This window comes from Tachypleus tridentatus, chromosome 10 (genome assembly GCF_004210375.1).
Source record: "Tachypleus tridentatus isolate NWPU-2018 chromosome 10, ASM421037v1, whole genome shotgun sequence".
Classification (NCBI taxonomy): domain Eukaryota; kingdom Metazoa; phylum Arthropoda; class Merostomata; order Xiphosura; family Limulidae; genus Tachypleus; species Tachypleus tridentatus.
The window spans coordinates 9,199,088-9,224,495 of NC_134834.1; the positions used below are offsets into that span (position 1 = coordinate 9,199,088).

A 25,408-nucleotide genomic window follows, 5' to 3' on the forward strand; every position below is an offset into this window, starting at 1 on the left:
CGATGGTAAGAATAATAGATTAGTGAAGTAGTCGATGGTAAGAATAATAGATTCTTGAAGTAGTTGATGGTAAGAATCATAGATTGTTGAAGTAGTTGATGGTAAGAATCATGGATTGTTGAAGTAGTTGATGGTAAGAATAATATTGTTGAGTAGTTGATGGTAAGAATAATAGATTGTTGAAGTAGTTGATGGTAAGAATAATAGATTATTGAAGTAGTTGATGGTAAGAATCATAGATTGTTGAAGTAGTTGATGGTAAGAATCATGGATTGTTGAAGTAGTTGATGGTAAGAATCATGGATTGTTGAAGTAGTTGATGGTAAGAATCATGGATTGTTGAAGTAGTTGATGGTAAGAATCATGGATTATTGAAGTAGTCGATGGTAAGAATAATATTGTTGAGTAGTCGATGGTAAGAATAATAGATTATTGAAGTAGTCGATGGTAAGAATCATAGATTATTGAAGTAGTTGATGGTAAGAATCATAGATTATTGAAGTAGTTGATGGTAAGAATCATAGATTGTTGAAGTAGTTGATGGTAAGAATCATGGATTGTTGAAGTAGTTGATGGTAAGAATCATGGATTGTTGAAGTAGTTGATGGTAAGAATCATGGATTGTTGAAGTAGTTGATGGTAAGAATCATGGATTATTGAAGTAGTTGATGGTAAGAATAATAAATATTTCAGTTGTGTAAATGTGTAAAATGTGCTATTCATCATGACATTCTGGGCACTGCCCTTCAGGTTGGGTTACAAATACAACCATATAGTGATGCAAGCTATAACCATGACGAATGCTATGATGTGGGATTTATCTTTTACATACTGCTATGTCGTGGGATGTTACATACTGCTATGTCATTGGATGTACGTTATTAATGCTATGTTGTGGGATGTACGTAATTACTGCCATGTCGTAGGATGTACGTTATTTTCGAGTTTTTTTAGGTCTTGTGAGCATAAACTGAAGTTTACCTCACAGCTAAGATAAATGGTTCTAATTATCTGTAAAAGTAACCCATGTTAAGGTTATAATTAAAACAACATAGTTTTTTTCTCTCCTATAGATTGTTAATGTAATGTGGTTGATGTAATTATTTTTTATTAAAAGAAATTAAATCCATTGTTACAAAATTATGATTCTTTGATATTCTCCATTGTATACTTTTGTTGTGTTGGATGATTATCAAAGGTTGTTTTTATTATTATCAGCTAGCAATTTGATTAAAAGTTAAAATCAGTGCTATCAAATTAGTAATAAGTGTAGCTATATGTGTAAGGTTTACTGTTGTAGATACTGGAATACATTGCATTATCAGTTATGTGTATGTACCTTGTTATCAACATTTTTGATCAAATTATAGTACATTTATTTATTGTTTTGTAGCTTTAAATTTTTTATAAACTAATCTGTTTGTGTTTATTTAATTTTTTAGATGAAAATGGAGAAGCCAGATTGTGAGCCAGTTGGTCATGATATAGAAGTATGCGTTTTCTGTAGTGTAAATAATAGCAGTAGACAACTTTATCATATCATGTAGACCCAATTTACTTTGCCTTTCTAATTATTAATACTTCCTTACTCATAACTTGCACAGCTGCTTCTTATTTAACAGCTTTTTATTGACCTCTTTTATATCTTACACAAAACAACAAGCAAAACTTTTATTGTTTTATCCCTAGAACTAGTTTTTTTTTAAATTTCTGCCATGTTTTTACTTTTTAATCTGCCTTTTACATCATTGTTTATTAACCTTTTTTTGCTTTGAAATTTTATAAATCTGATTCTTTTATTTTACTCTTACCGATGCCTGATTTTCTTCACTTAAGTTGTCAGTTGAATGTAACCTTTTAGTGTATCTCTTGATAATAAAATGTGTATGACAACACGATGCTTTGTACCTTAAAATGTCAGAGGAGCAAAACAGTTGGAGAATTTATAACTTGAAGGTTATTTATGGTGTCTTCCCCATTGAATTTGTGGTTACAACAGTAGAAACATTATCACCCATCCTTTCATATTGGGAAACTCTTGTAACTAGAAATTCCAATATCTACAAATAAAAATGTTCATTGTAGCTTAGTGGTGCTACTTTGGCTTTTATTTATATACTTTTCTGCTAGAAAACCTCATTTGTTAGCTGTCTTTACTGTGATTTAATAAATATGGAGTAACTATCTAGCATTTAAGTGACTGCATTAATATAAAATTAGTTATTTAACTCTCTGAACTCAGGCTTGGTCAATTTGACCGACCACGTGACCTCTTTGTATTCATTCAAAGCCTTTATAGATTTTAATATCTTCTAACTTTCATTATAGTGTGTATGTGTTTACAAAGATTGGTAGTCTTTCACATAAAAAAATATCATACTTTCAGTGAAGTATTTTTAATAAAGTAAAATAAAGATTTGTCTGCTAATATATTGAGTTTGTTTTGAATGTTTCATGTGTTAATTTTCATGATAAGATTAAAGATACCTTTTCTCATCTCAAAAATCTCAAGTTTTTATGTAATCCATAAAACCTCCAAAATACATTTTAAAGATTTTTATCAGTAAAACTTTCTATTGTTTCTGTTATTTTCTCTACCCTATCTGAAACTACATTCATTTATCCTAAGTATCTTTAAACTCATTACAATACACATTTATTGATAATTAAATGTTTTTGTTTTATTACCCTTTGAACCATGTCTAATCACTGTTCGTGATAGTGTAAGGTGTAAATCACTGGAACATGTGCAACTTGCTTTACATTATCAAATTAAGTTACCCACTAGATGCTTCCATGTGTGCCCATGAAAAATTTTATTACATTATTATTTATTTTACCTACGCTAATCTTAAATAACCTAAAAGTATCCTTATTTTTATATTTGTTACACTTATAATAACAAACAGAGAATGAATGTGGAAAACAATAAATACCGTACTTATCCGAACTTCTGTTTTCTTTATTTTGATTGGTAGTACAACTTAACCATCGTTACACTTATACAAACGGTAGTAATGCACTGAAAAGTTTGTATGTAATGAAGTAATGACACGCAGAAAGCAGACGATTTCCTTTAACGGTCACAATTTTTCTGGCTTTTTAATTATGTGACACGTGCCATTGGAAATTCATCCAAACTAGTCATTGTGATTCCTTTGGGAACCAAAGTTCTATTGTAAGTAGAGTTGATGTTTATCTCTTCAGAATATAGCACTTCATTTGTTATATGAAAACATTGACTTTGTATTGGTTACAGGTAATATACGATTAAACGTTGGAAAAAAATTAGCAAATCCTACCTTTCAGCCATGGGGGTGTTATAATGTGATGGTCAATCCCACTATTCATTGGTAAAAGAGTAGCCGAAGAGTTGGTGGTGGGTGGTGATGACTAGCTGTCTTCACTCTGGTCTTACACTGCTAAATTAGGGATGGCTAGCGCCCTCTAGTAGCTTTGCTTGAAATTCACAAAACAAACAAACAAATCCTGAAAGAGAGGATGTGTGACAAGTGGATGGAGCAAGAGGGTCTGATTTTTTTTTATTAAGCTCTGTAACCAAACAGAATTGAAGTCTGTAATAAATGTGGTCTGTCTGAACATTGATGATTTTATAGAAAGTAATTTTGTTTAATTTTGTAGAGAAATTCAGGAATAATATATTAAAAATATTGCTTTGTAGAATTAAGATCTTAAAACTTAGCTAATAATTCATATTGCAATAGAATATAAGATTTTATGCAATAGTAATTGTTGTAATGTAAACAAATTATTTTAATAAAATAAATGATACCCAGGATGAAAGTGTTAAGCGATTATATTAATATTTAATTGGTTATTTAGCATTTAAACAATTACATTTTTTGTATTAATGTTTGAGGACTATATTAATGTTAGTGTTTAGCCCTGTGACTACAGTCTTCTAATTTTATGAAAAGACATGATTGTTCCCATCATATTTTTTTTCCAAAAAAGTAAAACTAGTGAATGAAATTGTTCACAATTTGACAAGAACCTTCCAAAAAGTATATAGTTTCAGAAAAACATTTGGTTTTAATTTTTTTCTGCTATTTCTAATAAAAGAAACAATTTTATTTAATGTAGATATTCTTGCTTGTGCTCTGAATTGTTTGCCTGCAAGACAATTTTTTATGAAGCGTAAAAATACTATTTATTTTACATTTTTCATATTTCATTTCCATAATAATTTCTAGAACTTCATTTATGAATATTAGAAGTATTTTCTAAGGTGAATAATTATATTTACGTTTAAGTTTTTCTACTAGATAACTATTGTCATAAATATACAGTACTGAAAAATGTTTAAAATTAGCAACTCTTCCTACATATGTACTAGAATAGTCGTATTTTTCTTGTGTGTAATTTTCAGCCTTGAAGATGTTGGACTCTGTTTGCCATCAGGGGCTTCGGCTCTGCACGGGGTCTTTCCATATTTCTTCATTCCGAGGTCTCGTGGACCTTCCTCTACACCTCTGCTGTCAAAACTTTGTTCCTTACCACAGCATCCCATTTGGGGTTATATTTTCCTTCCTTATTGAGCTGTGGTTTTTCAGAACAGTCTACTACTGTTCCTTTTGGCCTTCATATCCAGGAACAGTCAAATGAATTGGGTCGGTTTTTGTATGACATTGCTGTGTCCACTGATCAGCCAATTCCACTATGACTTATTACCATCCTTAAATGTGACTTTTCTTTGAGTCATCTGAAGAAGGTGGACACTCCTGATTGGAAATACTGTCTGTTATTTGCTGAACATCTTTCAAACCAGCCTTCCATTCCTATTTATACAGATGGTTCAAAATCAGGTGACTGTCTGGGCTCTGTCATGGTTTGGTGGTTGTGTGCAGAATCCTCTCTACAGTTTTTGTGTTCACTGCTGAACTGTAAGTCATTTCTCTTGCCCTGGATCACATAGAAGGTAAACAGTACTCAAACTGCACTATTTATACTGACTCACTCAGTTCTATACTGGCCCTGGAATCACTTAACGTTAGTTCTCGCTCTGTTCTCGTCAATATTGATATCCATCTGGCCCATTTCTCATTAACATCTATTTCTATCCAGTTTTTCTGGATACCGGGTCACATTGGTATTCGTGCTGAACGAGCTTGCTGACATCGCAGCTAAATCTGTCTGCTCTCGCACTATCACTGCTGTGCCTGTTTCATACATGGACTATGGTCCTGTATTCAAGGCTCGGCTCTGTGCCATTTGTCAGTCGACTTGGAGTGAGCAATGTGAAAACAAGCGTTTCCAAATAAAACCATATATTGAACTTTGACCGTCTTGCTTCTGTAAGGATTGGAAAGAGGAAGTTGTTCTAACTAGACTGCACATTTGTTACAGTTTTTTAACTCATTGTTTTCTTTTATCTGGGACTGATGCACGAATGTGTAGTCTGTGTGACACTCAAATCACAATAACCCACATTTTATTGTTTTGCTGTCGTTACAGCTGTGAGTAACGGCAGTATTTTAGACTTTTGTCAAATGTAGGTTCACTCCTGATGTTGAACACTGGTAACACTGTCTACCTTACTAATGTTTTCAAATTTTCAAAAGCCTTTTTAACTCTATTTAAATTTTGACAGTTCTTTGAAGCTTATTTAGTTTTCACTGATTCATGTTTACATTTTGTAACGATTTAACTTTTAATGTGTTTTCTACCAGTTGTTTGGTGCAGATAACCTAATAGCTTAGCACCAATAAACAACCAACCAATGTGTAATTTCACTTATAGTTTAATTTTAATTTTTCTTTCAAATCCTTCATTTATTATAATAATTTACACATCAACTGATGCCAGTGGAGCTTTATGAAAACATTCAGGCAGATTCCTCACATGAAGGAGCTTGTTTGTAACATTTCACAATCCAGGCAACTTGTAAAATGTATAAAAATCACAAAACTGCTCAAATGTGATGTTTAAACACAAATAATACATAATTAACTACAACATGAAAGTAAGACCTAATTGCAATATAACTCTCTTTTTAGGTAAGAAATCACCTTAAGTGCTATAGTTTATCAAGCAATAGCTGTGCACCAATTTCAAATTAAGCAGTGCAAATTGAGCTTATTTTAAGCACTATATACTCGTGAGTCATCTAATTTTGTGTATGTCGTAAATGTCACAGAAAAATATATAAGGTGGGTGTGACACCTATTGGTGAGTGTAAAATTTATACTTGTTACTCGGACAAAGCAGCTACACTCTCTATGTCTCGTATCTAATAGATCAAACATATACATAGAGATTACACACTCACTCGTGTTGCCAGCTTATGTGGCTAAGAGCAAACTATTGCTAAACAAGAGATTTTTGTTACAGCACATGGATCATATGATGCAAAAACTGTAGTTTAGGTGTTTTTTTTTAAAGCTTTCCTCTGAAACCAAGTAACCAAAGTTTAGATAATATAATACTTAAAATTATACATCATAACATTCGTTTTTTATTGACATATATGAATTGCAAACTGGTTTAACTGAATTTTGAATATTGTGCAGTACCATACGTGGAAAGAAATTAAAAATTGTTACCATTGGGTTAAGTGACGTTTTTTTTAGTGATCTACAAAATCCACACCCTAAACTGTCAAGTTCTTTATACTGTGTTACTGTAGTTGAAATACTTAAATGTTTTTATACATTTTAAGGTTTCTTACAATATTTATTTGGGTTCAAAACTCTTATCATTATAGATGTAAAAATACTGTTTGTTTGGAGCATTAATAAGGTGTCAGTTTTCCCCATAAAATACTGTAAGAGAAATCCTTTAATAACCAGACATAATTGCCTATCCAACACTGCCCAGTTTTAGCAGATATTGGGTAAGAAGGGTGTGTTATGTTTCTGTTTTATTTCTACAGATTTCACCATTCAAGTCTAACCTGTTGGAGGAGATGATAGACTTGTATTCTGATGTTTTCACGGATTTGGACACTTTAAAAAAACAAGTGGCACAGACAAATCTGGATAATTCCACTCCTAGTTACCATGGTGACAAATCCCAGTCCTGTGAACTGTATGCCCTAACTCTCCAAATTCAGGAAGCAAATCACCTGGCTAAAGAACTGGGCAAAACTCTCGTACGTGTAAAGCTTGGGAACAGATTTACTAGTCAAGTTTTGTTGTGATAGAAATAACGATTTGTATGAAACTGTCTATTTTATGATTAATCAAGTTACTTTTATAGAATGATATAAGGTAACAACAGAGAAGTTTTTATATTTAAATTATTCAATTACCTATCAAAATTTGATTCTTTAATAAAAGAAAATCCCATCAAGAAGTCAATATAAGAATTAATGTTAAGTGAAAGTGGTGCTGAATTAGATTTTCATTTTTCTTCCGAATATTTTTTGGCAACGTATGTGTCGTGACTATAACCCATTTTAATTCTGATATGTTACAAGGTTGTACTGAAATCTTAAAACTTGTTCTATTCAAAAATTAATAAATTTTTTATTTTTTTTCATTTTAATTAATATGAATGAGGGCAGTTTTAGTTCAAGGTGAGCTGTAACATATTAATTTATATTTTGTTAAGGTCTTCATCAGTTGAAAGTAAATGTATAAACTGGAATATTATCCAACTTTATCTACATCCTAGTATTTGTAGCCCTTAAAAGATTCAGTGCAAACAAACAGATTATTGCATAGAAACTAAACTGAAAACTTCAGAACTAATGATATCACTAGTTGACTACTTCATATTGTTAAAAAACAAAGGTTCAAAATACTGAAAAAAAAATATGTAACCTAATGATGGAACTTTGTAGAATGGACGGCAACTGCCTGTTGTCAAGAGACAAGAGTAGAGGAAGGCGGAAGACTTTCGAAACTTCTTCCTCTTCACTTGTGTCTCCACAACAGACAGTTGCCGTCCATTCTACAAAGTTCCATCATGAATTCTCTGCCTAAACAATTTATCAAAGAATACTAAACCTAATAACGCAGGTGCTCTTGAAAGAGCTTAGTTTATAAGGTCCTGTATTTTTCAGTAATACTTTCATACTGCCACACAGAGATAGAGTTTGTAGTAATAATGAACAGAAATAAACTCATAATTTCATTAATTGATCTCAGGAGTTTCGAAGGTGTGATCTAATGACAGACAAAGGACTTGATCAAGGAGTAAAAGTGTTGGATTACACTCACAATGTTGTCACCTTTTGGTCCACAGAGAAGTTTGCTGAAAAACACCAGAAACTTAAAAAGATAGCAGAGGTATCTATAATAATTTTCTATAATATAGAAAGCAACTGCTGGGTTCCATTGTTTGTTATAGCACTCATTCTTAAGTAGGTGGTAATTTGATATTGGGGTTTGTAATAGATGGTTCATATGTTGGAGTTCCAACCTAAAGGGTATTAAGAGTTACTTTTCATGAGGGCCCAGCGTGGCCAGGTGGATTAAGACATTCGACTCGTAGTCCGAGAGTCGCGGGTTTGGATCCCAGTTGCACCAAACATGCTCACCTTTTTAGCCGCGGTGGCATTATAATGTGATGGTCAATGCCACTATTTGTTGGTAAAAGGGTAGCCAAAGAGTTGGCGGTGGGTGGTGATGACTAGCTGCCTTCCCTCTAGTCTTACACTGCAAAATTAGGGACGGCTATAGCAGATGGCCCTCGTGTAACAAGATTCAGAGTGTAGCTGAAAACATCATGTAAATATGACTGGACCCATTATTCAGTTGGAAGAGGTTGGTAAAACCTGTACTGATGTTGGTAGTTGTTTCCTTCCTCCTGGTCAATAGCAGTAAATTGGGGTTGACTGTACCCAAGTCCTGAGGATCTGTGAGCCAGCCATTTATCTCATTTGCATATATAGTTTAGTTTAGCTTGATAATTTTACTCCAACAAATTTACTTTTCCCAAAAAGTGTATGTATTATTGCTTTTGTGTAATATAATATTAAAGCTGTGAACATCAGAGAAAGGTTATTTCTAAATAGAAATTTTATGGGCAAAGCTTTTTGAGATATTTCACAACTTGCCAAGTTGTAATTTTTTCTTCATAACAATGAAAACTTTTAATATTCATGAGAAAAAAAGCATTTGTATAGCCTTTCATTTGTATTTTAATGGCATAAAATACACTTATCACTCTGGTTTTTGAAAGTAACATAAATATGCATATTTATTACCAAATTGTATTAAAAATTTAGTATGAGAAAAACATGCATGAATAAGTCATGCATAGAAGTTAAATATACTGGTACAAATAATCTACAGGGTAAAGAGGAAGAGCACCTTGAGAGTGAAGATGTTTTTGACATGAATGATGTTTGGGAGAGGACCGAGGATGTAATGCCATTACAGTCTCCAGCTGTGTATGTTTATTTTGTTTCTTCTGTTTGTCATATCTTTCTCTACAGACTTTCTTGAATTATAATTACATAATATTTTATTAAAATATAATTTGATGATATCTGTACCTCAAGTGTAACATGCTTTTCTTTGTAACTTACAAATTATTACGTCTGTAAAAAACTGAGCACTTTGTCCTCTTTTTATCTTTCAAACTAACTTTCTTCCACCAAATAAGAAACATGTCTGATCAGAACACATGTTCATACACTGTTTGTTATATATGACATTATATTTTCATCGTAAAAGGTCAAAGGTAGTTCGCAGTGTTAGAAGGTTGAGTCAGCAGGGGAATTTCAAGAAACAGCTGTCATTAAGTTCACAGTCAAGTAGTGGTGGGGATACTCCCAGATGTAGACAGTCTGGTAAGTAGATTGGTAATTATGTTTGTATAATTATATACAGTCAAGTAGTGGTGGGGATACTCCCAGATGTAGACAGTCTGGTAAGTAGACTGGTAATTATGTTTGTATAATTATATACAGTCAAGTAGTGGTGACAACAGTTGCAGATGTAGACAGTCTGGTAAGTAGACTGGTAATTATGTTTGTATAATTATATACAGTCAAGTAGTGGTGGGGATACTCCCAGGTGTAGACAGTCTGGTGAGTAGATTGGTAATTATGTTTGTATAATTATATACAGTCAAGTAGTGGTGGGAATACTCCCAGATGTAGACAGTCTGTGTGAGTAGACTGGTAATTATGTTTGTATAATTATATACAGTCAAGTAGTGGTGGGGATACTCCCAGATGTAGACAGTCTGGTGAGTAGACTGGTAATTATGTTTGTATAATTATATACAGTCAAGTAGTGGTGGGGATACTCCCAGATGTAGACAGTCTGGTGAGTAGACTGGTAATTATGTTTGTATAATTATATACAGTCAAGTAGTGGTGGGGATACTCCCAGATGTAGACAGTCTGGTGAGTAGACTGGTAATTATGTTTGTATAATTATATACAGTCAAGTAGTGGTGGGGATACTCCCAGGTGTAGACAGTCTGGTGAGTAGATTGGTAATTATGTTTGTATAATTATATACAGTCAAGTAGTGGTGGGAATACTCCCAGATGTAGACAGTCTGGTGAGTAGACTGGTAATTATGTTTGTATAATTATATACAGTCAAGTAGTGGTGGGGATACTCCCAGATGTAGACAGTCTGGTGAGTAGACTGGTAATTATGTTTGTATAATTATATACAGTCAAGTAGTGGTGGGGATACTCCCAGATGTAGACAGTCTGGTGAGTAGACTGGTAATTATGTTTGTATAATTATATACAGTCAAGTAGTGGTGGGGATACTCCCAGATGTAGACAGTCTGGTGAGTAGACTGGTAATTATGTTTGTATAATTATATACAGTCAAGTAGTGGTGGGGATACTCCCAGATGTAGACAGTCTGGTAAGTAGATTGGTAATTATGTTTGTATAATTATATACAGTCAAGTAGTGGTGACAACAGTCCCAGATGTAGACAGTCTGGTGAGTAGACTGGTAATTATGTTTGTATAATTATATACAGTCAAGTAGTGGTGGGGATACTCCCAGATGTAGACAGTCTGGTGAGTAGACTGGTAATTATGTTTGTATAATTATATACAGTCAAGTAGTGGTGGGGATACTCCCAGATGCAGACAGTCTGGTAAGTAGACTGGTAATTATGTTTGTATAATTATATACAGACAAGTAGTGGTGGGGATACTCCCAGATGTAGACAGTCTGGTAAGTAGATTGGTAATTATGTTTGTATAATTATATACAGTCAAGTAGTGGTGGGGATACTTTCAGATGTAGACAGTCTGGTAAGTAGATTGGTAATTATGTTTGTATAATTATATACAGTCAGGTAGTGGTGGGGATACTCCCAGATGTAGACAGTCTGGTAAGTAGACTGGTAATTATGTTTGTATAATTATATACAGTCAAGTAGTGGTGGGGATACTCCCAGATGTAGACAGTCTGGTGAGTAGACTGGTAATTATGTTTGTATAATTATATACAGTCAAGTAGTGGTGTGGATACTCCCAGATGTAGACAGTCTGGTGAGTAGACTGGTAATAATGTTTGTATAATTATATACAGTCAAGTAGTGGTGTGGATACTCCCAGATGTAGACAGTCTGGTGAGTAGACTGGTAATTATGTTTGTATAATTATATACAGTCAAGTAGTGGTGGGGATACTCCCAGATGTAGACAGTCTGGTGAGTAGACTGGTAATTATGTTTGTATAATTATATACAGTCAAGTAGTGGTGGGGATACTCCCAGATATAGACAGCCTGGTAAGTAGACTGTTAATTATGTTTGTATAATTATATACAGTCAAGTAGTGGTGGGGATACTCCCAGATGTAGACACTCTGGTAAGTAGATTGGTAATTATGTTTGTATAATTATATACAGTCAAGTAGTGGTGGGGATACTCCCAGATATATACAGCCTGGTAAGTAGACTGGTAATTATGTTTGTATAATTATATACAGTCACGTATTGGTGGGGATACTCCCAGGTGTAGACAGTCTGGTAAGTAGACTGGAAATTATGTTTGTATAATTATATGCAGTCAAGTAGTGGTGGGGATACTCCCAGATGTAGACAGTCTGGTAAGTAGACTGGTAATTATGTTTGTATAATTATATACAGTCAAGTAGTGGTGGGGATACTCCCAGATGTAGACAGTCTGGTAAGTAGATTGGTAATTATGTTTGTATAATTATATACAGTCAAGTAGTGGTGGGGATACTCCCAGATGTAGACAGTCTGGTGAGTAGACTGGTAATTATGTTTGTATAATTATATACAGTCAAGTAGTGGTGGGGATACTCCCAGATGTAGACAGTCTGGTGAGTAGACTGGTAATTATGTTTGTATAATTATATACAGTCAAGTAGTGGTGGGGATACTCCCAGATGTAGACAGTCTGGTAAGTAGACTGGTAATTATGTTTGTATAATTATATACAGTCAAGTAGTGGTGGGGATACTCCCAGATGTAGACAGTCTGGTAAGTAGACTGGTAATTATGTTTGTATAATTATATACAGTCAAGTAGTGGTGGGGATGCTCCCAGATGTAGACAGTCTGGTGAGTAGACTGGTAATTATGTTTGTATAATTATATACAGTCAAGTAGTGGTGGGGATACTCCCAGATGTAGACAGTCTGGTAAGTAGACTGGTAATTATGTTTGTATAATTATATACAGTCAAGTAGTGGTGGGGATACTCCCAGATGTAGACAGTCTGGTAAGTAGACTGGTAATTATGTTTGTATAATTATATACAGTCAAGTAGTGGTGGGGATGCTCCCAGATGTAGACAGTCTGGTAAGTAGACTGGTAATTATGTTTGTATAATTATATACAGTCAAGTAGTGGTGGGGATACTCCCAGATGTAGACAGTCTGGTGAGTAGACTGGTAATTATGTTTGTATAATTATATACAGTCAAGTAGTGGTGGGGATACTCCCAGATGTAGGCAGTCTGGTAAGTAGACTGGTAATTATGTTTGTATAATTATATACAGTCAAGTAGTGGTGGGGATACTCCCAGATGTAGACAGTCTGGTGAGTAGACTGGTAATTATGTTTGTAAAATTATATACAGTCAAGTAGTGGTGGGGATACTCCCAGATGTAGACAGTCTGGTGAGTAGATTGGTAATTATGTTTGTATAATTATATACAGTCAAGTAGTGGTGACAACAGTCCCAGATGTAGACAGTCTGGTGAGTAGACTGGTAATTATGTTTGTATAATTATATACAGTCAAGTAGTGGTGGGGATACTCCCAGATGTAGACAGTCTGGTGAGTAGACTGGTAATTATGTTTGTATAATTATATACAGTCAAGTAGTGGTGGGGATACTCCCAGATGTAGACAGTCTGGTAAGTAGACTGGTAATTATGTTTGTATAATTATATACAGACAAGTAGTGGTGGGGATACTCCCAGATGTAGACAGTCTGGTAAGTAGATTGGTAATTATGTTTGTATAATTATATACAGTCAAGTAGTGGTGGGGATACTTTCAGATGTAGACAGTCTGGTAAGTAGACTGGTAATTATGTTTGTATAATTATATACAGTCAAGTAGTGGTGGGGATACTCCCAGATGTAGACAGTCTGGTAAGTAGATTGGTAATTATGTTTGTATAATTATATACAGTCAAGTAGTGGTGGGGATACTTTCAGATGTAGACAGTCTGGTAAGTAGACTGGTAATTATGTTTGTATAATTATATACAGTCAAGTAGTGGTGGGGATACTTTCAGATGTAGACAGTCTGGTAAGTAGATTGGTAATTATGTTTGTATAATTATATACAGTCAAGTAGTGGTGTGGATACTCCCAGATGTAGACAGTCTGGTAAGTAGACTGGTAATTATGTTTGTATAATTATATACAGTCAAGTAGTGGTGGGGATACTCCCAGATGTAGACAGTCTGGTGAGTAGACTGGTAATTATGTTTGTATAATTATATACAGTCAAGTAGTGGTGTGGATACTCCCAGATGTAGACAGTCTGGTGAGTAGACTGGTAATTATGTTTGTATAATTATATACAGTCAAGTAGTGGTGTGGATACTCCCAGATGTAGACAGTCTGGTGAGTAGACTGGTAATTATGTTTGTATAATTATATACAGTCAAGTAGTGGTGGGGATACTCCCAGATGTAGACAGTCTGGTGAGTAGACTGGTAATTATGTTTGTATAATTATATACAGTCAAGTAGTGGTGGGGATACTCCCAGATATAGACAGCCTGGTAAGTAGACTGTTAATTATGTTTGTATAATTATATACAGTCAAGTAGTGGTGGGGATACTCCCAGGTGTAGACAGTCTGGTGAGTAGACTGGTAATTATGTTTGTATAATTATATACAGTCAAGTAGTGGTGGGGATACTCCCAGATGTAGACAGTCTGGTGAGTAGATTGGTAATTATGTTTGTATAATTATATACAGTCAAGTAGTGGTGGGGATACTCCCAGATGTAGACAGTCTGGTAAGTAGACTGGTAATTATGTTTGTATAATTATATACAGTCAAGTAGTGGTGGGGATACTCCCAGATGTAGACAGTCTGGTAAGTAGACTGGTAATTATGTTTGTATAATTATATACAGTCAAGTAGTGGTGGGGATACTCCCAGATGTAGACAGTCTGGTAAGTAGACTGGTAATTATGTTTGTATAATTATATACAGTCAAGTAGTGGTGGGGATACTCCCAGATGTAGACAGTCTGGTGAGTAGACTGGTAATTATGTTTGTATAATTATATACAGTCAAGTAGTGGTGGGGATACTCCCAGATGTAGACAGTCTGGTAAGTAGACTGGTAATTATGTTTGTATAATTATATACAGTCAAGTAGTGGTGGGGATACTCCCAGATGTAGACACTCTGGTAAGTAGATTGGTAATTATGTTTGTATAATTATATACAGTCAAGTAGTGGTGGGGATACTCCCAGATGTAGACAGTCTGGTGAGTAGACTGGTAATTATGTTTGTATAATTATATACAGTCAAGTAGTGGTGGGGATACTCCCAGATGTAGACAGTCTGGTGAGTAGACTGGTAATTATGTTTGTATAATTATATACAGTCAAGTAGTGGTGGGGATACTCCCAGATGTAGACAGTCTGGTAAGTAGACTGGTAATTATGTTTGTATAATTATATACAGACAAGTAGTGGTGGGGATACTCCCAGATGTAGACAGTCTGGTAAGTAGATTGGTAATTATGTTTGTATAATTATATACAGTCAAGTAGTGGTGGGGATACTTTCAGATGTAGACAGTCTGGTAAGTAGACTGGTAATTATGTTTGTATAATTATATACAGTCAAGTAGTGGTGGGGATACTTTCAGATGTAGACAGTCTGGTAAGTAGATTGGTAATTATGTTTGTATAATTATATACAGTCAAGTAGTGGTGTGGATACTCCCAGATGTAGAGAGTCTGGTAAGTAGACTGGTAATTATGTTTGTATAATTATATACAGTCAGGTAGTGGTGGGGATACTCCCAGATGTAGACAGTCTGGTAAGTAGACTGGTAATTATGTTTGTATAATTATATACAGTCAAGTAGTGGTGGGGATACTCCCAGATGTAGACAGTCTGGTGAGTAGACTGGTAATTATGTTTGTATAATTATATACAGTCAAGTAGTGGTGTGGATACTCCCAGATGTAGACAGTCTGGTGAGTAGACTGGTAATAATGTTTGTATAATTATATACAGTCAAGTAGTGGTGTGGATACTCCCAGATGTAGACAGTCTGGTGAGTAGACTGGTAATTATGTTTGTATAATTATATACAGTCAAGTAGTGGTGGGGATACTCCCAGATGTAGACAGTCTGGTGAGTAGACTGGTAATTATGTTTGTATAATTATATACAGTCAAGTAGTGGTGGGGATACTCCCAGATGTAGACAGCCTGGTAAGTAGACTGTTAATTATGTTTGTATAATTATATACAGTCAAGTAGTGGTGGGGATACTCCCAGATGTAGACAGTCTGGTAAGTAGATTGGTAATTATGTTTGTATAATTATATACAGTCAAGTAGTGGTGGGGATACTCCCAGATATATACAGCCTGGTAAGTAGACTGGTAATTATGTTTGTATAATTATATACAGTCACGTATTGGTGGGGATACTCCCAGGTGTAGACAGTCTGGTAAGTAGACTGGAAATTATGTTTGTATAATTATATACAGTCAAGTAGTGGTGGGGATACTCCCAGATGTAGACAGTCTGGTAAGTAGACTGGTAATTATGTTTGTATAATTATATACAGTCTAGTGGTGGGGATACTCCCAGATGTAGACAGTCTGGTGAGTAGACTGGTAATTATGTTTGTATAATTATATACAGTCAAGTAGTGGTGGGGATACTCCCAGATGTAGACAGTCTGGTGAGTAGACTGGTAATTATGTTTGTATAATTATATACAGTCAAGTAGTGGTGGGGATACTCCCAGATGTAGACAGTCTGGTAAGTAGACTGGTAATTATGTTTGTATAATTATATACAGTCAAGTAGTGGTGGGGATACTCCCAGATGTAGACAGTCTGGTAAGTAGACTGGTAATTATGTTTGTATAATTATATACAGTCAAGTAGTGGTGGGGAGACTCCCAGATGTAGACAGTCTGGTAAGTAGACTGGTAATTATGTTTGTATAATTATACACAGTCAAGTAGTGGTGGGGATACTCCCAGATGTAGACAGTCTGGTAAGTAGACTGGTAATTATGTTTGTATAATTATATACAGTCAAGTAGTGGTGGGGATACTCCCAGGTGTAGACAGTCTGGTAAGTAGACTGGTAATTATGTTTGTATAATTATATACAGTCAAGTAGTGGTGGGGATACTCCCAGGTGTAGACAGTCTGGTAAGTAGACTGGTAATTATGTTTGTATAATTATATACAGTCAAGTAGTGGTGGGGATACTCCCAGATGTAGACAGTCTGGTAAGTAGACTGGTAATTATGTTTGTATAATTATATACAGTCAAGTAGTGGTGGGGATACTCCCAGATGTAGACAGTCTGGTAAGTAGACTGGTAATTATGTTTGTATAATTATATACAGTCAAGTAGTGGTGGGGATACTCCCAGATGTAGACAGTCTGGTAAGTAGACTGGTAATTATGTTTGTATAATTATATACAGTAAAGTAGTGGTGGGGATACTCCCAAATGTAGACAGTCTGGTGAGTAGACTGGTAATTATGTTTGTATAATTATATACAGTCAAGTAGTGGTGGGGATACTCCCAGATGTAGACAGTCTGGTAAGTAGACTGGTAATTATGTTTGTATAATTATATACAGTCAAGTAGTGGTGGGGATACTCCCAGATATATACAGCCTGGTAAGTAGACTGGTAATTATGTTTGTATAATTATATACAGTCAAGTAGTGGTGGGGATACTCCCAGATGTAGACAGTCTGGTAAGTAGACTGGTAATTATGTTTGTATAATTATATACAGTCAAGTAGTGGTGGGGATACTCCCAGATATATACAGCCTGGTAAGTAGACTGGTAATTATGTTTGTATAATTATATACAGTCAAGTAGTGGTGACAACACTTCCAGATGTAGACAGTCTGGTAAGTAGACTGGTAATTATGTTTGTATAATTATATACAGTCAAGTAGTGGTGACAACACTTCCAGATGTAGACAGTCTGGTAAGTAGACTGGTAATTATGTTTGTATAATTATATACAGTCAAGTAGTGGTGGGGATACTCCCAGATGTAGACAGTCTGGTGAGTAGATTGGTAATTATGTTTGTATAATTATATACAGTCAAGTAGTGGTGGGGATACTCCCAGATGTAGACAGTCTGGTAAGTAGACTGGTAATTATGTTTGTATAATTATACACAGTGAAGTAGTGGTGGGGATACTCCCAGATGTAGACAGTCTGGTAAGTAGACTGGTAATTATGTTTGTATAATTATATACAGTCAAGTAGTGGTGGGGATACTCCCAGATGTAGACAGTCTGGTAAGTAGACTGGTAATTATGTTTGTATAATTATATACAGTCAAGTAGTGGTGGGGATACTCCCAGATGTAGACAGTCTGGTAAGTAGACTGGTAATTATGTTTGTATAATTATATACAGTCAAGTAGTGGTGGGGATACTCCCAGGTGTAGACAGTTTGGTAAGTAGACTGGTAATTATGTTTGTATAATTATATACAGTCAAGTAGTGGTGGGGATACTCCCAGATGTAGACAGTCTGGTAAGTAGACTGGTAATTATGTTTGTATAATTATATACAGTCAAGTAGTGGTGGTGACAACAGTCCCAGATGTAGACAGTCTGGTGAGTAGATTGGTAATTATGTTTGTATAATTATATACAGTCAAGTAGTGGTGGGGATACTCCCAGATGTAGACAGTCTGGTAAGTAGACTGGTAATTATGTTTGTATAATTATACACAGTCAAGTAGTGGTGGGGATACTCCCAGATGTAGACAGTCTGGTAAGTAGACTGGTAATTATGTTTGTATAATTATATACAGTCAAGTAGTGGTGGGGATACTCCCAGATGTAGACAGTCTGGTAAGTAGACTGGTAATTATGTTTGTATAATTATATACAGTCAAGTAGTGGTGGGGATACTTCCAGATGTAGACAGTCTGGTAAGTAGACTGGTAATTATGTTTGTATAGTTATATACAGTCAAGTAGTGGTGGGGATACTTCCAGATGTAGACAGTCTGGTAAGTAGACTGGTAATTATGTTTGTATAATTATACACAGTCAAGTAGTGGTGGGGATACTCCCAGATGTAGACAGTCTGGTAAGTAGACTGGTAATTATGTTTGTATAATTATATACAGTCAAGTAGTGGTGGGGATACTCCCAGATGTAGACAGTCTGGTAAGTAGACTGGTAATTATGTTTGTATAATTATATACAGTCAAGTAGTGGTGACAACAGTCCCAGATGTCTGGTGAGTAGATTGGTAATTATGTTTGTATAATTATATACAGTCAAGTAGTGGTGGGGATACTCCCAGATGTAGACAGTCTGGTAAGTAGAGTGGTAATTATGTTTGTATAATTATATACGGTCAAGTAGTGGTGGGGATACTCCCAGATGTAGACAGTCTGGTGAGTAGACTGGTAATTATGTTTGTATAATTATATACAGTCAAGTAGTGGTGGGGATACTTCCAGATGTAGACAGTCTGGTAAGTAGACTGGTAATTATGTTTGTATAATTATACACAGTCAAGTAGTGGTGGGGATACTCCCAGATGTAGACAGTCTGGTAAGTAGATTGGTAATTATGTTTGTATAATTATATACAGTCAAGTAGTGGTGGGGATACTCCCAGATGTAGACAGTCTGGTAAGTAGATTGGTAATTATGTTTGTATAATTATATACAGTCAAGTAGTGGTGGGGATACTCCCAGATGTAGACAGTCTGGTAAGTAGACTGGTAATTATGTTTGTATAATTATACACAGTCAAGTAGTGGTGGGGATACTCCCAGATGTAGACAGTCTGATAAGTAGATTGGTAATTATGTTTGTATAATTATATACAGTCAAATAGTGGTGGTGATACTCCCAGATGTAGACAGTCTGGTGAGTAGACTGGTAATTATGTTTGTATAATTATATACAGTCAAGTAGTGGTGGGGATACTCCCAGATGTAGACAGTCTGGTAAGTAGATTGGTAATTATGTTTGTATAATTATATACGATCAAGTAGTGGTGGGGATACTCCCAGATGTAGACAGTCTGGTAAGTAGACTGGTAATTATGTTTGTATAATTATATACGGTCAAGTAGTGGTGGGGATACTCCCAGATGTAGACAGTCTGGTACGTAGATTGGTAATTATGTTTGTATAATTATACACAGTCAAGTAGTGGTGGGGATACTCCCAGATGTAGACAGTCTGGTAAGTAGATTGGTAATTATGTTTGTATAATTATACACAGTCAAGTAGTGGTGGGGATACTCCCAGATGTAGACAGTCTGGTACGTAGATTGGTAATTATGTTTGTATAATTATACACAGTCAAGTAGTGGTGGGGATACTCCCAGATGTAGACAGTCTGGTAAGTAGACTGGTAATTATGTTTGTATAATTATATACGGTCAAGTAGTGGTGGGGATACTCCCAGATGTAGACAGTCTGGTACGTAGATTGGTAATTATGTTTGTATAATTATACACGGTCAAGTAGTGGTGGGGATACTCCCAGATGTAGACAGTCTGGGAAGTAGACTGGTAATTATGTTTGTATAATTATATACACTTAAGTAGTGGGGGGGATACTCCCAGATGTAGACAGTCTGGTAAGTAGACTGGTAATTATGTTTGTATAATTATATACAGTCAAGTAGCGGTGGGGATACTCCCAGATGTAGACAGTCTGGTAAGGAGATTGGTAATTATGTTTGTATAATTATATACAGTCAAGTAGTGGTGGGGATACTCCCAGATGTAGACAGTCTGGTAAGTAGACTGGTAATTATGTTTGTATAATTATATACAGTCAAGTAGTGGTGACAACACTTCCAGATGTAGACAGCCTGGTAAGTAGATTGGTAATTATGTTTGTATAATTATATACAGTCAAGTAGTGGTGGGGAATACTCCCAGATGTAGACAGTCTGGTAAGTAGATTGGTAATTATGTTTGTATAATTATATACAGTCAAGTAGTGGTGACAACACTTCCAGATGTAGACAGTCTGGTAAGTAGACTGGTAATTATGTTTGTATAATTATACACAATCAAGTAGTGGTGGGGATACTCCGAGATGTAGACAGTCTGGTAAGTAGATTGGTAATTATGTTTATATAATTATATACAGTCAAGTAGTGGTGGGGATACTCCCAGATGTAGACAGTCTGGTAAGTAGACTGGTAATTATGTTTGTATAATTATATACAGTAAAGTAGTGGTGGGGATACTCCCAGATGTAGACAGTCTGGTAAGTAGACTGGTAATTATGTTTGTATAATTATATACAGTCAAGTAGTGGTGGGGATACTCCCAGATGTAGACAGTCTGGTAAGTAGACTGGTAATTATGTTTGTATAATTATATACGGTCAAGTAGTGGTGGGGATACTCCCAGATGTAGACAGTCTGGTACGTAGATTGGTAATTATGTTTGTATAATTATACACAGTCAAGTAGTGGTGGGGATACTCCCAGATGTAGACAGTCTGGTAAGTAGATTGGTAATTATGTTTGTATAATTATACACAATCAAGTAGTGGTGGGGATACTCCCAGATGTAGACAGTCTGGTAAGTAGATTGGTAATTATGTTTATATAATTATACACAATCAAGTAGTGGTGGGGATACTCCCAGATGTAGACAGTCTGGTAAGTAGACTGGTAATTATGTTTGTATAATTATATACAGTCAAGTAGTGGTGGGGAATACTCCCAGATGTAGACAGTCTGGTAAGTAGATTGGTAATTATGTTTGTATAATTATATACAGTCAAGTAGTGGTGACAACACTTCCAGATGTAGACAGTCTGGTAAGTAGACTGGTAATTATGTTTGTATAATTATATACAGTCAAGTAGCGGTGGGGATACTCCCAGATGTAGACAGTCTGGTAAGGAGATTGGTAATTATGTTTGTATAATTATATACAGTCAAGTAGTGGTGGGGATACTCCCAGATGTAGACAGTCTGGTGAGTAGATTGGTAATTATGTTTGTATAATTATATACAGTCAAGTAGTGGTGGGGATACTCCCAGATGTAGACAGTCTGGTGAGTAGATTGGTAATTATGTTTGTATAATTATATACAGTCAAGTAGTGGTGGGGATACTCCCAGATGTAGACAGTCTGGTAAGTAGACTGGTAATTATGTTTGTATAATTATATACAGTCAAGTAGTGGTGACAACACTTCCAGATGTAGACAGCCTGGTAAGTAGATTGGTAATTATGTTTGTATAATTATATACAGTCAAGTAGTGGTGGGGAATACTCCCAGATGTAGACAGTCTGGTAAGTAGATTGGTAATTATGTTTGTATAATTATATACAGTCAAGTAGTGGTGACAACACTTCCAGATGTAGACAGTCTGGTAAGTAGACTGGTAATTATGTTTGTATAATTATACACAATCAAGTAGTGGTGGGGATACTCCCAGATGTAGACAGTCTGGTAAGTAGACTGGTAATTATGTTTGTATAATTATATACAGTCAAGTAGTGGTGACAACACTTCCAGATGTAGACAGTCTGGTAAGTAGACTGGTAATTATGTTTGTATAATTATACACAATCAAGTAGTGGTGGGGATACTCCCAGATGTAGACAGTCTGGTAAGTAGACTGGTAATTATGTTTGTATAATTATACACAATCAAGTAGTGGTGACAACACTTCCAGATGTAGACAGTCTGGTAAGTAGACTGGTAATTATGTTTGTATAATTATATACAGTGAAGTAGTGGTGACAACACTTCCAGATGTAGACAGTCTGGTAAGTAGATTGGTAATTATGTTTGTATAATTATATACAGTCAAGTAGTGGTGGGGATACTCCCAGATGTAGACAGTCTGGTAAGTAGATTGGTAATTATGTTTGTATAATTATATACAGTCAAGTAGTGGTGGGGATACTCCCAGATGTAGACAGTCTGGTGAGTAGATTGGTAATTATGTTTGTATAATTATATACAGTCAAGTAGTGGTGGGGATACTCCCAGATGTAGACAGTCTGGTGAGTAGATTGGTAATTATGTTTGTATAATTATATACAGTCAAGTAGTGGTGGGGATACTCCCAGATGTAGACAGTCTGGTGAGTAGATTGGTAATTGTTTGTATAATTATATACAGTCAAGTAGTGGTGGGGATACTCCCAGGTGTAGACAGTCTGGTAAGTAGATTGGTAATTATGTTTGTATAATTATACACAGTGAAGTAGTGGTGACAACACTTCCAGATGTAGACAGTCTGGTAAGTAGATTGGTAATTATGTTTGTATAATTATATACAGTCAAGTAGTGGTGACAACACTTCCAGATGTAGACAGTCTGGTAAGTAGATTGGTAATTATGTTTGTATAATTATATACAGTGAAGTAGTGGTGACAACACTTCCAGATGTAGACAGTCTGGTAAGTAGATTGGTAATTATGTTTGTATAATTATACACAGTGAAGTAGTGGTGACAACACTTCCAGATGTAGACAGTCTGGTAAGTAGATTGGTAATTATGTTTGTATAATTATATACAGTGAAGTAGTGGTGACAACACTTCCAGATGTAGACAGTCTGGTAAGTAGATTGGTAATTATGTTTGTATAATTATATACAGTCAAGTAGTGGTGGGGATACTCCCAGATGTAGACAGTCTGGTAAGTAGATTGGTAATTATGTTTGTATAATTATATACAGTGAAGTAGTGGTGGGGATACTCCCAGATGTAGACAGTCTGGTGAGTAGATTGGTAATTATGTTTGTATAATTATATACAGTCAAGTAGTGGTGTGGATACTCCCAGATGTAGACAGTCTGGTGAGTAGACTGGTAATTATGTTTGTATAATTATATACACTCAAGTAGTGGTGACAACAGTCCCAGATGTAGACAGTCTGGTGAGTAGATTGGTAATTATGTTTGTATAATTATATACAGTCAAGTAGTGGTGTGGATACTCCCAGATGTAGACAGAGTGGTAAGTAGACTGGTAATTATGTTTGTATAATTATATACAGTCAAGTAGTGGTGGGGATACTCCCAGATGTAGACAGTCTGGTAAGTAGACTGGTAATTATGTTTGTATAATTATATACAGTCAAGTAGTGGTGGGGATACTCCCAGATGTAGACAGTCTGGTAAGTAGACTGGTAATTATGTTTGTATAATTATATACAGTCAAGTAGTGGTGGGGATACTCCCAGATGTAGACAGTCTGGTAAGTAGACTGGTAATTATGTTTGTATAATTATATACAGTCAAGTAGTGGTGGGGATACTCCCAGATGTAGACAGTCTGGTGAGTAGATTGGTAATTATGTTTGTATAATTATATACAGTCAAGTAGTGGTGGGGATACTCCCAGATGTAGACAGTCTGGTGAGTAGATTGGTAATTATGTTTGTATAATTATATACAGTCAAGTAGTGGTGGGGATACTCCCAGATGTAGACAGTCTGGTAAGTAGATTGGTAATTATGTTTGTATAATTATATACAGTCAAGTAGTGGTGGGGATACTCCCAGATGTAGACAGTCTGGTAAGTAGACTGGTAATTATGTTTGTATAATTATATACGGTCAAGTAGTGGTGGGGATACTCCCAGATGTAGACAGTCTGGTGAGTAGACTGGTAATTATGTTTGTATAATTATATACAGTCAAGTAGTGGTGGGGATACTCCCAGATGTAGACAGTCTGGTAAGTAGACTGGTAATTATGTTTGTATAATTATATACAGTCAAGTAGTGGTGGGGATACTCCCAGATGTAGACAGTCTGGTGAGTAGACTGGTAATTATGTTTGTATACTTATATACAATCAAGTTGTGGTGACGACATTGAAATTTCAATTTCAAGATGTTAAAACGTACTTTCAGTTTGTAGAATATTTAGAAATCTGTGATGGACAGCAAAGCACTTTTTAAATTTTGATTTTTTTAATCAAAGAAACATCAAATTGATGTTTCCAGTTAAAGGAAGTTGGTAAGGGCTAACAGAAAATGACTTAAACTTAACATATTCTATTTACTGTAAATACTAGTTTGCATGACTTATGCCTTAAATTATAAAAACCCAATTACAATAATTACTTTAGCAGGTTCAAATCATTGTCAAACAGCTATAACGTTTGTCTCAAATAAGTTTGTTTACTGCTATTCTGAAATAATGGATTTTTCCTAAAGAGTTTGGAAGGTTTTGGCATTGATGTTATTAAACTTTAACCTAATAGTTTTGGTTGGTTTTGAGATAAAAAATGAAAACTTTGTAATATCTCAAAGTAATGAAGAGTTTAAAACAAATAAAGTTTTTTTCCCTCATTTAATTTTTATGTTTAAATCAACACTTAGGCACACGGCAAAGAAGTAGTGGAAATGTTTCTACTCTTAATCTGTCAACAGCAGTAACCCAGTCGATTGCTGAAAACTGTAGAGTTATGGTTTCACAACTCGCTGACCAACTTTCTGGTAGGTATTGTTAACAGCTCCTTGTGGAATGTATTTAGAAAGAGTTCCATATTTTTAATATCATGTTTGTTAGTTCACAGTAGAGCTAAACTAGTTTATTTTTAATTTAGTTCTGCATTTGTGAACACCCAACTCTATAAATATTTTATTTTTTTAGTTCAAAGAGATTTTCATCAAAAATAATTTTAATTTAATTGTTAGTGTAACATTGATGGCAGACTGTTGTTGTTTTGTCATTTGAATTGTTAATGTGACAACAGTTACACACGACTTTGTTTCAAAAGAATAATTATTTAAAGAAAAAAGGTTGTAAGCTGCATGTTATAT

At 35.0% G+C, this 25,408-nt stretch overlaps 1 protein-coding gene across 1 annotated transcript in view; it reads left to right on the forward strand.

Moving 5' to 3' along the window:
* LOC143228729 (uncharacterized) overlaps positions 1 to 25,408 on the forward strand; it is a 101,784-nt gene that overhangs the window by 59,245 nt on the left and 17,131 nt on the right. The window contains exons 20-25 of the mRNA XM_076460020.1: positions 1,443 to 1,490; positions 6,893 to 7,111; positions 8,112 to 8,252; positions 9,261 to 9,358; positions 9,645 to 9,760; positions 24,965 to 25,081. Of these exons, the coding sequence (XP_076316135.1) occupies positions 1,443 to 1,490; positions 6,893 to 7,111; positions 8,112 to 8,252; positions 9,261 to 9,358; positions 9,645 to 9,760; positions 24,965 to 25,081 (739 nt within the window). The remainder of the gene's footprint in view (positions 1 to 1,442; positions 1,491 to 6,892; positions 7,112 to 8,111; positions 8,253 to 9,260; positions 9,359 to 9,644; positions 9,761 to 24,964; positions 25,082 to 25,408) is intronic.